At 45.4% G+C, this 13,839-nt stretch overlaps 1 protein-coding gene across 1 annotated transcript; it reads left to right on the top strand.

Moving 5' to 3' along the window:
* The first annotated feature begins 7,095 nt into the window (after positions 1-7,095).
* Positions 7,096-13,186, top strand: Ndufs5 (NADH:ubiquinone oxidoreductase subunit S5). The gene is made up of 3 exons (XM_036178842.1): positions 7,096-7,191; positions 9,660-9,877; positions 12,978-13,186. Exons 2-3 carry the CDS (start codon positions 9,662-9,664, stop codon positions 13,080-13,082), a joined length of 321 nt encoding a protein of 106 aa, XP_036034735.1. The 5' UTR covers positions 7,096-7,191; positions 9,660-9,661; the 3' UTR covers positions 13,083-13,186.
* The last annotated feature ends 653 nt before the right edge of the window (positions 13,187-13,839 follow it).

The raw sequence follows: 13,839 nt of genomic DNA, 5'->3' as shown, positions 1-13,839 counted from the left end.
TGATTTCATATGAGAGAGAGAGAGAGAGAGAGAGAGAGAGAGGGAGGGAGAGAGAGGGAGGGAGAGAGAGAGAGAGTGTGTGTGTGTGTATGTGTGTGTGTATGGGTGTGTGTGTGTGTGTGTGATTTCAGAAAATCCTGTCCAGGGAGCTCCTTAAGTTACTCAGCTAGATGCAGTGACTCACACCTGTGTTTAATAAGTCTGTCTTTTGGACAGTACTGGGGGTTGAACCTATTACTCTACACATGATAGGCAAGTTCACTACCACTGAGCTATCTCTATCCACTTAATGATGTCTCTGCCTGCCTCAGAGGAGGAAGAATACGAGGTGATCCAAGAACCAGGCAGAGTAAGAGGAGGCTGGGGATGCTGCTCAGTTGACGGTGTCTGTCCAGCACAACAACCTGGGTTTGGTCTCTAGACTACATGAAAGCAAACGTGGCCCGTGTGTGTTGTGTCTCAGCACTTAGGATGGGGAGGTAAGAAGAGAAGGGTAAATCCCTTAACTACACGATGAAGTTGGAAGCTTGGGCTGTGTGAGAGCCTGTCTGAGAAAACAAGGGACAAGGGGCACATGGCTCAGTAGTTGAGAGCACGTACTGCCCCCTGCGGAAGACCCAGGTTTGGTTCCCACAACCCACAGTCACACATAACTCCAATTCCAGGGGAGCTAATGCCTCTGACCTCAGGCACCCATACAGCCTGCACATAACTACACATAGACATAATTAGAAATGACAGACAGTCCAGCCTCGGGTTATTTTTAATGAAATGGTTTACATACACTAGGCAAGGTTGCATGCACCAAGATACCAACATTTGAGAAGTACAAAGATCAAGATGGTAACTACAAGTTCAAGGCCAGTCGGAGTTATTTAAAGCTCTCAGAATGGAGCCCAGCAGTGGTGGCACACACCTTTACTCCCAGAATTTGGTAGGCAGAGGCAGATGAATCTCTTGAGTTCGAGGCCAGCCTGGTCTACAAATCGAGTTTCAGGATAGCCAGGGCTACACAAACCCTGTCTCAAAAACAAACAAAACAAAAGAACCCCCCCTCAAAAAACAATAGTAACAAACAGAAAAGGGCTGGGGTTTAAGAGCCGTGCCTTGAAATAGAGAATGATAGAGGAAAATACTGGACATCTTTGCGCCTCCATGTGTGTGCACACTTGAACGCGTGTATACACACACAAAAGATTTAAAGTGGTGTAAATAAGATGGTAGTAATAGTAGCTGGATGGCTACATGAGATTGTGAGGACTTCTGAGGTATACCGCACACACAGTACTTCATCATACCCCTTGGTCTTATGCTTTTACAGCGTCCTGTGATGCATTTGTCTGTGTGACTTTCCACTACCACACTGACCTATTATCTCGTCTCCTAACTGCTAAGTGCTAGCTGAAGGACGTGTCTGTTCACCAGTGACCTAGGACTCCTCTTAACTTGCAGGTCAAACAAGTCAAGCCTTCTCTAGGCTATATCAGACTAGTGGTCAGAGGGGTATACAACTCCCTGCTTTATTAGGTGTTGTGTGCCTCCATGAAAGAGCAGAGTGTTTGCTAGGGAAGGCTCCTTAGCCCGGGCAGCGGCCTGCAAACTGTGGGATTACCTGCTCTTAGGGCCGCTGACTCGGTAACAGCTCTTTTGGTTTTGGACCCCAGACTCCAGTGTGTTCATTTATGATGGGACGGTGTGGCAGGTGGAGTGGGCTGCCTGCTTGGCTTTCCCAGGCCTTTGAGGAATCGTACCACTTTGGAACCTCATTTTACCAGTCAAGAGGCAGTTCCATACACCAAGATAAGAGGAAGTTTTGGGTTGAGACAGGGTCTTTATGTAGTCCAGGCTGTCTTCCCCTGAGGCTGAGGGTGATGTTGAGTTTATCCTCCTGCCTCCACCTCCCAAGTGCTGAAGTTGTGGGTTTGCATCACCACAATACCTGGTTTTGTAGATGGCTCTGGGGATGGAACCCAGCACTTTTACCAACCGAGTCACATTCCTAGCCCAAGGGGGAGTTCTTTTTTGTTTTGTTTTTGTTTTCAGCACGCTCTTCTCTATATAATTCTGGCTGTCCTGGAATTATATAGATACTAGACTAGGATGGCCTCAAATTCACAGAGAACCATCTGCCTCTGACTCCCAATGGCCCAAGGGTGTAGGGTAAAAGGGGCCAAGGAAAAACACCCCGACTCTGACTTAAACCCCAGGACCAGGGCTTGAAATCCCACCAATCCCTGAGCATAAAATCCCACTAATCCGAAGGGTTGGGGATTTAGCTCAGTGGTAGAGCGCTTGCCTAGCAAGCGCAAGGCCCAGGGTTCAATCCTCAGCTCCAAAAAAAAAAAAAAAAAATCCCACTATTCCCTGAGCTTGCCCCAGAATCAGGCTACAAAACCCACCAATCCTAAGCCACCCTGGAAAGCACTGTCCCACACCTAAGAAACCCTATATAAGCTTTGTACCCTGTTCAGTTTGCTGCTGCTTCTCACCTTAGAGGCAGCCACCCTCCTGGAATTTTCCTTTCCAATAGATCTCTTGAGTGAAGATTGTTGTGTGGTGAGACCATTTTGCTGAAGCAGAGCCCAGCTATAAGACTGGGGAAACTTCTCTAGCAAGCAGAGTTGATACACTTGCACTGGGGAAACCTTTCCCCAGAGCAGAGCTGTAACTGCTAATCTTATGGTGACTTTGTGCATTCCTTAGCTCCTGAAGGCCAGGATACCTTTCCATCCAAGCTGCAACACTCACAAAAGGGAGTTCTAAGGATGGAATATTTGTCACCCTCCTGTTAACTCTTGCATCTTGAGCCTGACAGCCTTATTTCCAACTCACTTTGCTTTAGGAATTCCTGGATTCGTTTTCAACTTGATATTTCCTCCATCTCCAAATGGAATTCACACGATTTGATTTCTGCCCTACAGCTCAATTACCAGCCTGAGAGTTTCCAATCAAGGCCTTCCCTTATGCCAGGCTTCTTAAGCTAACCCACTGTTTAGATCTGTATAACAGTAAAGACACCTAAATAAAGTTTCAACCATGTGAATGGCCCCAGGATAGAATGTCTGAGTGGATGCCAGGGTACTTGAGATAATAACCCTGCCCCATCAGTGAAGTGCAGATATGTGGTCCTCAGGCAGCCACTGAATTTTGTTCAGAGGGGTTGGGCTGGGGCCTTAGGCCTGAGTTACAAGGGTCTTAGAGTCTTGATGTCCCAGAGATGAAGACAGGCATAAAGTCCTTTACGTCATTATACAGTCCTAAAGAAGCATTGAGGAGGGAAGGTGTGGAAGTAAAGGATGGAGGACCTGGAAGCTTTGGGACACAAAGCACAGAATTCCAGAAGCCTGGGCACCATAGTAACAGTGACTCAGACATGGTTCCTGCTTGGTCTGAGAGTTGTAGTTTTCCAGCTTTGCATTGTTGCCTGTGAGGAACCTGTTGTATGACACGTCCAGTGATGGGGACCTGTTCACACTTAGTCTACAACGGACACTTACAGGACTGGCAGGGCCTCATGAAGTGCTTTAAAATGTCTCAAGAATTGGAATGTTCATCAGAAACTGATGAGACAATGGGGTGTGAATGGATTGGAGAGGAGATGGTGGTAGCATTCAAGGCAAAAGAAGTTCAAACTTAAGACCAAGAGATGGCTCATTGAGTGACGGCACCTGCCACCCAGCCTGACGACCTGAATTGAATCCTCCTTGAGTCCCTGGAGTTCAATCCCCTGGGACTCACTTCCTCAAGTTCAACACTTTTCCACACTCAGGTGGTAGAAGGATAGAACCAAACCCCCCCCCCCCACACACACACACCCTGTAATTTTTATTTCTGCATAATTGAAGACAGTTTGGGAGGGAGTGGAAGGCAGTATATCTCAAGATTTGGAAATAGAATGTAAGCCTAAGAATTTTGGCATTTTGAAACATGGACTCCACTGCTCAGCCAGAATGAACGGGGCTCCCTCTTTTGAGTGGTGACTGCTTCAGGGAGTCATCAATGCTAGGTAGGGTTCTCTTGCTGTGCTATGCCCCTAGGCTTTCTGTAACATCGTTCGCCACAACAATCTGACTATTGTCAGGAACCCAACAAGGACCTTGACCAGACTCCCAGACTGTGCCTCAGCCAGCCAGGGTTCAGCTACTCATCCTCAATAAACCAATAAAAAGAGCCAAATAGCGAAATTAAAATTAAAAAAAAAAAAAAAGATCAGGGGATTCCCCCAAGTTCCTCTTCTGGTTCCTAACATGAAGATAGGGATTAACAGAAGGCAAGAGATGTGCATAACTAATCAATTCGGCCAAGGTGTGGTTGCCCTGCTCACCACTGTCTCAGCTCCAAGTCTCCCCTGCATCTGGTAAGCTAATAAGGCTAGAAACTGATAGCTAATTTCCCATATTTGAGGAAATTCTTGTCTATGGGCATCTTGTCATCAAAGATAAACAAGATTGATGCAAGGTAGAAATTCAGTTAAGTCACCTAGGCAGTACTTGGGGTTACAGCAGATTTCTAGCTTCTCTTGAAAATTTGCAAGATTTGAGCCAGGTGTGGTAGCACACACCCTTAATCTCAGCACCCTGGAGGCAGAGACAGGTGGATCTCTGTGGGTTCGAGACCAGTCTGGTCTACATAGTGAGTTCTAGGACAGCCAGGCTTACACAGAGAAACCCAGTCTCAAAAATCCAAAAAAAAAAAAAAGAGAAGAAAAATTTAAAAATGTGATACCTTAGTTCTCTCATAACAATAAGATGGAGCTATGGAGCTAGCTGTTTCTACCTTTAGACAGAGTACCTGGCTCCAGTTTGTTGATTCCCCACTGCTACCATCATTCCTCAAACTGAGGCCAAGGATAATTTGTCATTGATTACATGCCTTTGTAATGTCCCCCCTCCCCCCACCCATCCCTCCACCCCTCACTCCCTCTTCACCACCACCTCCCAGAGCTGAGGACCAAACCCAGGGCCTTGCACTTACCACTGAGCTAAATCCCCAACCAAGTAATCATTTTCTAGTGGGCCCTGTTTAGCCCAGGAAACACCAGAATTGCCCTCCTTTCCACTGTTGCTGCGTGACATTTCTGAGTAGAAATACAATGAAGTCTATACTGTTGGAAGATCGGTCATGCCAGATGGACTGAAGAGCTGGGGACTGGAAGAAATATATAGAAAATTTGTGGAAAGAATCTGATGGGATGAGATATTGTGTACCCTAATAAACTTGCCTGAGGATCAGAGGACAGAGCCAGCCACTAGAGTAGACATAGAGGTCAGGCAGTAGTGGCACACACCTTTAATCCCAGTACTTGAGATCTCATGCTTTTGCTTGAGAAGCACAGATGCCTTTAATCCCAGGAAGTGATATGGCAGGGCAGAGAAAGATATAAAGACATGAGGAAACAGGAACTCACTCTCTTTAGCTGAGGATTTTGAAGAGGTAAGAACTAGTGGCTGGCTGTTCTGCTTCTCTGATCTTTCAGCTTTCACCCTGATATCTGGCTCTGGGATTGTTTGTTTGTTTTTTAATTAAAAAACCACCTAATATTTGAACAACAGTCTGATTTTACCTGCCTAATGAACTGAAAAGATGCTACCACCAAGAAACAAGAAAGCAAGGGTGAGTCGGGCATTGGTGGCACATGCCTTTAGTCCCTGGACTTGGGTGGAAGAGATAGGAGGATCTCTGTGAGTTCGAGGCCAGCCTGGTCTATAAAAAGAGTTCCAGGACAGTGTGAGCTCTTACACAAAGAAACCCTGTCTCAAAAACAACAATAAAAGGGTGGCTGGAGGTGTAAGCTCAATGACAGAGCCTGTGCTAGCATATGGTGCCCTGGGTTCTAGCTCCAGATTATAAGAAAAACGGGGAGGGGTGGGTCTGAAAGGGTGGTCATCAGTTCCTTGCTACTAGAGCTTTGTAGCATGCTTCACCAGTTCCATAACAAGCTAGTGTTTTTCTGGACACACACTGAGTGCTCAGAAAACTAACTGAATCGAAACTGACTTCATGTGGAGCACCTAGCTGATGGGGAAGGGGGTGTGTGGGGCAAGTTGGAGTGATTGAAATTAATATTGTGGACCTTGGGAATTTTCTCCAGAGACTCCTTTTAAGGGGGAATGGGATCTGGCTATGTAGACCAGGCTGGACTTGAACTCACAGGCATCCTTCTGTCTCAGCTTCCTGATTGCTTTTATGCAGATGTCAGCTGATAACATCAAAGAAACTTTTTTCTTCTCCTTTCTTTCTTCTCCCCCCTCCCCCCAGACAAGGTTTCTCTGTGTAGTCCTGGCTGTCCTGGAACTTACTCTGTAGACCCGGCTGGCTTCAAACTCAAAGACTCACCCGCCCCTGCCTTCTGAGTGCTGGAATTAAAGGGATGAGCCACCATCACCCAGCCAAAGAACATTTTTCACCATGTCACAGTATAAACCAGTTCCTATAGCAACTCTATAGCTATTAGTTTGTTTGAAACAAGATCTCTCTGTGTCGCCCTGGCTGCCTGGAACTCATAGAGATCCACCTGCTTCTGCCTTTCAAGTGCTGGGGTTTAAAGGTGTGCACCTTCCATGATAGCCGCTATTATCTTTAAGATTTACTTTGTTGTGTGTATGAGTGTTTTGATTTTATGTGTATGCACCACGCGTATATGCTCCTGGTATCGCCCAGTTCAGAAGAACATGTTGAGTTCCCTGAATCTAGAGTTACACCGACGTCCTCTGTCAGAGCAACAAGTGCTCTTAATCTTCTGAGCTATCTCTCCAGCCGGTTATTACCTTTACTAATAGAAAGGGAAACCGGCACTGTGAGGTTAGGAAACATAAAGGTACACGCGTGTTTTGGGGTCACGGCCCAGGGGCTTAACTACTACGTGTGCTTGGTTGAAAGAAGTAACACTCTTTCCTGAGTGTGTCCTTGGTCAAGTAGCACAACAGTCAGCTGTCGTGACAGTGCTGAGAGCGAGAACTCACTACCGGCTCAGTTTATCAGCTGTCAGTGTCTGGAGGCAGGGCCGCTGGCCGCGCAGGCGCAGATCGACGCGCTTGGTTTCTACGGTTCCCGCAGGGGCAGGATCGGCTTGCGGCGTCGCGCTGTAAACGTCGCGCTGTGAGTGTCCTTTACGGCAGGCGTCTGCGTCTCCCTGAAGCCGGCGGTCGTGAACTGCGACCAGGGAGCTGACAAGGACGCTTCTGTAGTGCGGTAGGCGCTGCTGTGTCCGCACAGCCAAGGAGCTTCGCAAGGAAGTCTCCTTGACAAATCTGCTTTTGCTGTGGGTGGCCCGGGCTCTGGGCGTGCCCTCCCTCTCCCCAGGGCCCGTCACCTCACACCTGCAATCCCGCGGGCCCTCGGTGTCAACTCCGCCTTGTGCCGGACTCCTGCCTTGGCCTTCTTCCTACCCTGACGTCCCGCTCCTTTTTCTATTTCCGTTCTGAGACAGGATGTCTCTGTGTAGCCCTGGCTGTCTGGGAACGCACTCTGTAGACCAGGCTGGCCTCGAACTCAGATACTCCTTCCTCTGCCTCCCAAGTGCTGAGATTAGCCACCACGCCAGGCTGCACCCCGTTTCTTACCCGAGACCTCCTGAGTCCTCTGCATTCGTGTGGTGTGCTTGGCTCAGCAGCCGGTCCAGGACCTTGGACCCCACACATGCCCTAACTCCTTCTCTTGTCATGGCCGTATTGGAACTCACTGCGTGTGTGTGTGTGTGTGTGTGTGTGTGTGTGTGTGTGTGTGTGTGTCCCGCTGGAACTAAAGTTACACGCAGTTGTAAGTTGTAGACTTCTTCTAGTCTCCGGAGGGCTTCCTTCCTCCAACTCTTACGCTTAGGTTCTTTCTGAGTTCCCAATGTGGATCTCCAGTGCTTACTTACATCAGATGAGCTGGTTTTCCCCGTTTGACTGTACTGTGCACAGCTAAATGACTGAAAGAATGGGAAGGAGCTTTGTAAATTAAAATTCACCACTAAGTCTGTGCAGAAAGGATGATGTTGTGGTGTGTGCTGCCTTGCTTTCCAGGCGTAAAGCAGTCTTGTCATGTGTGATTATTTTGTTCTATGTCAACGTCACTATTTATTTTCCATTTGTTATTTTAAAAAATAGTTATATTTATATATTGGTGTTTTGCCTGCAAGTATGTCTGTATGCAGGAACCAGATCTCCTGGGACTGGAGTTACAGACATCTGTGAGCTGCCTTTGCTGGGAGTTGAACCCAGGTCCTCTGGAAGAGCAGCCAGTGCTCTTAACCTTGGAGCTATCTCTCCAGCCCCCATCCATGTATTATTTTCTTTCTTAATGCCTGTCATATTCTACTAAGCACCAGAATTTACCCAGTTCTTTATAGTTGTACGTGTGAAATTTCCTGTTTGGTTTTTATATTATTTTCATTTTACTTATTTATTTTTTTAGCAGTTGCCCAGTACCTGCTCCGATTTTGCTCTCAAAAGCAAATCCAGTAAGGAAGACACACATTTCTGTTACAGAAATGAACAAAGTACTTTTTAATTTTATTTATTTATTTATTTTTGAGACAGGGTTTCTCTGTGTAGCTTTGCGCCTTTCCTGGAACTCGCTTTGGAGACCAGGTTGGCCTCAAACTCACAAAGATCTGCCTGGCTCTGCCTCCTGAGTGCTGGGATTAAAGGCGTGCGCCACTACCGCCCGGCAAATAGGAAGCAGATGGGGTTTGTTGTTGTTGTTGTTGTTGTTGTTTGTTTTTGTTGTTTTTTGTTTGTTTGTTTGTTTTTGAGCTGAGGATTAAACCCAGGGCCTTGCTCTTGCTATGCAAGCACTTTACCACTGAGCTAAATCCCTAACCCTTTAACTTTTAATTATGTGTGTATGTGTGAATATGGGCATGTGAGTGTAGCTGCTCCATGAGGCCAGAGGCATCAGATCCCCCTGAAGCTGGAGTTACAGTTGGTTGTGAACCTGTCAGCTTGGTTGCCAAGAGTCATACCTGAGTCCTCTGCTAGAACAGCATGCACTCTTAGCCACTGAGCCTCTCTCCAGCCCAGGGCAGACTGACTGCTTCTACGAAGGAAGAAACACTAGATTCTACAGAGCTTCTGAAGAGAAGTGTCATTTAGGTTGGGGTGGAAAGAATGTATAGAACAGTGTAAAGAAATAATTTGGGCTAATACTTTTTTGTTTTCCATTTTCTTGGTTATTGGGTTTTTTTGTTTTTGTTTTTTTCTTGAGTAAAAACAAATCTTTCACCTTAGACAAATATATATATATATATAATTTTTTTTTAACTTTAATTTTCTTTTCCATGAGTTTTGTGAAAGTCCCCTAATTATTCAACTGGGAGAACCCATCTAATAAAAGTTTGGTGTTCCCAGCACTTGGGGGTGGAGGCAGAAGGATAAAGAAATCAAGGCCCTCCTTGACTACAGTAGTGATTTGAAGTCAGCCTGGGCAAGATGAGATATTATCCAAAAAAAAAAAAGGTTTGGTGGCCATGTGAGGTGGTGCAGAGGGAGGCAGGTGGATCTCAGGGAGTTCCAGGACAACCAGAGCTGCTACACTGAGAAACCCTGTCTTAAAAAACAACACAAGTTTGGCAAGAAGAGATTTGGGGACTAGGACTTCACGGATGAGCTCTTGTTTTTTCTCAGAAACATCTCACTTTATTTCACTTTATCGCACTCTTAATTCTTCTTTTACAGCCATGCCTTTCCTTGAAGTGCAGAAGAAGCTAGGCATCAGCCTAGATCGGCACTTCGTATTCCAAAGCGCTGAACAGCCCTACAAGATCCCCTCTCGATGCCATGCTTTTGAGAAAGAGTGGATAGAGTGTTCCCATGGGATCGGGGCTACCCGGGCTAAAGAAGAGTGCAAGATAGAGTACGAAGACTACAACGAGTGCTACCTCCGGTTCAAGACGGTGAGTAAAACGTGGGTATGGGCTGAGGTACTTCCCTCCTTCCCCTGGACTCTGGGGATTGAACCCAGGGCTTTGCACGTTAGGGAAGTGCTCTGTCGCTGAACTACATCTCGAGTCCCTTGGCCCATCTGCAGGGTTTTCAGTTGGTCTTTGGGCAGTAGCTTACTCACAGGTAAGACTTTTGTCATGAAGCATCATGCACTTAGGGAGTTAAGAGCCTTCGGGTCTGAGGAGGGCCTGTTCTTCCCTAGGATTCTTCCTCTTCTCCTTCACCTGTCCCTGGCTGTAGCCAGAGCTGCCTGTGTATTTAGGACTTATCTTTTCAGTAGGATATAAAGCAAAAAATACGCACTGGCTTTGGTTGGTTGTTCTTGAAAAGTTTTGGATGGGGCTCCTCTTCCAGAGGAGCTGGGTTCCAGTCCCAGCACCCACATGACTGCTCACACCTATCTATAATTCCATTCCCAGTGGATCTAACACCAGGTGGCCTCCACAGGCACCTGGCACATTTGTGGTGCGCAGACATACCTGCAAGCAAAACACCCAGACACATAACATAAAGTAATTTTTGTTTTGTTTTGTTTTGTTTTTTCCAGACAGGGTTTCTCTGTAGCTTTGGAGGCTGTCCTGTAACTCGCTTTGTAGACCAGGCTGGCCTCGAACTCACAGAGATCCACCTGCCTCTGCCTCCCGAGTGCTGGGATTACAGGCTTGCGCCACCACCGCCCAGCCATAAAGTAATTTTTTAAAATTTAAGAAGAACAATTTAGGATGGAACTTTCTCAGTCATTGAGCCCTCCTTGGAGAAACTCTCAAACCTTGTAGATCTAGCACAGTGAACACGATGCAACCAACTGGATATATTTCTGAAGAAGATGGAGGCATTCATCAATGACATTGCTTTAGGCAAATTTGACCCAAGGTTCAGGGAGGAAAAGTTCTTACTGAATGAATTGCATAACATGTGGGTCCTGGTCTTAGAAAAGTAAGCTTTGGCTTTAGGCCATCATCCATCATTTTGCCTATTTCTGTGTTGCATAGGTATCAAATAGAAATTATTTATTTATTGATTGATTTTTATTTTTTATTTTTATTTTTATTTTTTGGAGACAGGGTCTCATTGTGTAGCTCTGGCAGGCCTGGAACTCACTTCCTCTACCTCCAGAGTGCTGGGATTAAAGGTGTGCTCTTGTATAATATTAGAGGGACCAGCCTTAATATTGTGCACCACTATGCCTAGCTGAAATTTTTTTATTTAATCTCCAAGTTCAGGGAGACAGTCTAGATTTTTGTTAAATTTACAGCCAAGTTATCTGGATCAAAAACTTTTAGTAACTGAAGGGTGTGGCAGCACAAGTCTAATCTCATCACCACCTAGAAAGCTCCAGGCTGGTCAGGGATACATAGTGAGATCTGGTCCCCCACCCCCCAAATCCAAAAAAATGAAAGAGTATCAAGTTATTTCTTTTTTTAATCTTATTTGTTTATTTATTTATTTTGAGTTCTTTAGCCTTGCAGGTGCTGGAATTAAACAGGCATGATTCTTTTTTTTTTTTTTTTTTTCCAGAGCTGAGGACTGAACCCAGGGCCTTGTGCTTGCTAGGCAAGCACTCTACCACTGAGCTAAATCCCCAACCCCCCTTTTTTTTTTGTTTTTTTGAGACAGGGTTTCTCTGGAGCCTGTCCTGGAACTCACTCTGTAGATCAGGCTGGCCTCAAACTCACAGAGATCCACTTGTCTCTGCCTCCCAAGGCTGGGATTAAAGGCGTGTACCACCACCACCCGGCTCAGACATGATTCTTAATGCCCAGCTGTCTTTAAATATTTTTAAGACATTTTAACATGTACAAGTGTATGATTTGTGTGTGTGCATGTGTGTTCATTGTGTGGGTGAATGCATTTGAGTGGTAGTACAGGGTAGAGGTCAGAGGACAGCTCTGTGGAGTTGATTCTCTCCTTCTACCACATGGGTCCCAGGAATTGAACTAGGTCTCCAGGCTTGCATCAGCTTCTTTACCCACTAGATTACAAGTTCATAATTTATGATTACCTGTTTTCTTCCATATACTGAGACTGGCAATTATTAGTTTTCAAGTATGTATTTTATATATATATATATATATATATTAGAAATCTTGAGTCTGTCTTGGTGGTGCACACCTTTAATCCTGGACTCAGACAAAGGCAGGCACATCTCTGAGTTCAAGGCCAGCCTAGTCTACAGAGCAAGTTCAAAGACAGTAGGGTTACACAAAGAAACCCTGTCTTGAAAAACCAAAAAAGAAAGGAACCTATTAAAAAGTTGAGAATTGGGGCTGGGGATTTAGCTCAGTGGTAGAGCTCTTGCCTAGCAAGCACAAGGCCCTGGGTTCCGACCTCAGCTCTGAAAAAAGAAAAAAGTTGAGAATTGATTTCCAGTTAGTTCTTTTCTTTGATTTTCAGTTAGTTCTTTAGAGATTAGTTTAGGGGCTGGAGATGGCTCAGCAGTTGAGAGCACTGGCTGCTCTTCCCAAGGTTCCAGTTCAATTCTAGCACCCAAGTGAGGCAGCTTACAGCATCCTGTCCCTCAGTTCACACCATCTTTGGGCATATATGCACGTGTGCACACACACAAAAATATACATGTATTAAATAATAAAACCTTGAAAATGGCAAACTTCAAGTCTGGGGCAGCATTTACCTAGCATGTACAAAGCCTGCACAGAAATTTGATTTTATTTATTTGTTTTGATGTGGTTTTGGTTTTTTTGTTTTGTTTTGTTTTGTTTTTGTTGTTGTTGTTGTTGTTGAGACAAGGTCCCTTGGTGTAGTTCTCCATGCCCTGGAACCTGGCTATGTAAGCCAGACTGGACTCACAGAGATCCTCCTGCCTCTACTTCTGCTTCCTGAGTGCTGGAATTAAAAGCATGTGCTACCATGCCCATCTAGGAAATTTTAAAAACAAACAAAACAAAAGACAGAAGTAAACTCTGTCTCACAGGACCTCTTGCATGAAAGTATTCCCCAGTTCAACAGTGAAACTGAAATCTAGCTTTCTCTCCAGCCCTCACTTTCTGAGGCCTATTTCCCTTTCCCTTAATGCTTTTTTCCTCTTGACAGTTGATGCGCCTGAGTGAAATCAAACAACATCGGGAAAAGCTAATCAAAGAGGGGAAATATACCCCTCCACCTCACTTCGTGGGCAAGGGGGAGCCCAGGCCCTGAGCAGAGCAGCTGGAGGCTGCTTGTCATGTTGCTTTCCACTGGGAAGGAAGTTTAATGAAAGCTTCTTCATCAAGTATATAAAAATAAAGAATTACTGGATCTTACTTGTTCTGTTTTCTGCTGGGCCGTGCTTTTCAATGATAAAAACTTTCCAAGTTACCTCTCCTGATCAGTGACTGAAGAACTGAAGCCGAAACCGGAGACTCAAGGCAGCCAAGCATTTGAGTGCAATTTATACAGCAAGGCTCAATTTTATCATCACACTTCCTTTAACAGAGGGCGAGGAGCTTGCAGTTCAACTGCTCCACAGGCCAGCCTGTTCAAGGCTGTTTAAATGCACAACCATGTTACTTGTCTTCAGAAAAACATCTGAGGCACGTAGGGGGACATCATTTGAGGAAGGCTGCAGGCATTCCTGTGTCAAAATTTCCTTCCTGAGAAATAGCATTCCCATGCCTAGGTCACAGACAGGAGCCACAATGCCCCACTCATAAATTGTTTTGTTTTATTTTTCAAGACAGGCTTTCTCTGTGTAGCCCTGACTATCAACAAATTATTTTTAATAACTTTTTATTGTATTTTATTTATTTTGTGTATGTGTGTGGGCATGATCAGAGGGTAGCTTACATTAATTGGTTCTCTCTTTCCACTATGTGGGTCCCAAGGATCAAACTCAGCTTGACGGCCGGCACCTTTTTACCTGGTGAGCCATTTCACTGCCTATGAGTTATTTTGTGCATCTAGAAATGCCTGAAGG

Source organism: Onychomys torridus, chromosome 2 (genome assembly GCF_903995425.1).
Source record: "Onychomys torridus chromosome 2, mOncTor1.1, whole genome shotgun sequence".
Taxonomy (NCBI): Eukaryota; Metazoa; Chordata; class Mammalia; order Rodentia; family Cricetidae; genus Onychomys; species Onychomys torridus.
Note: the sequence above shows the minus strand (reverse complement) of the source record. Positions and strands in the feature narration are given on the sequence as shown.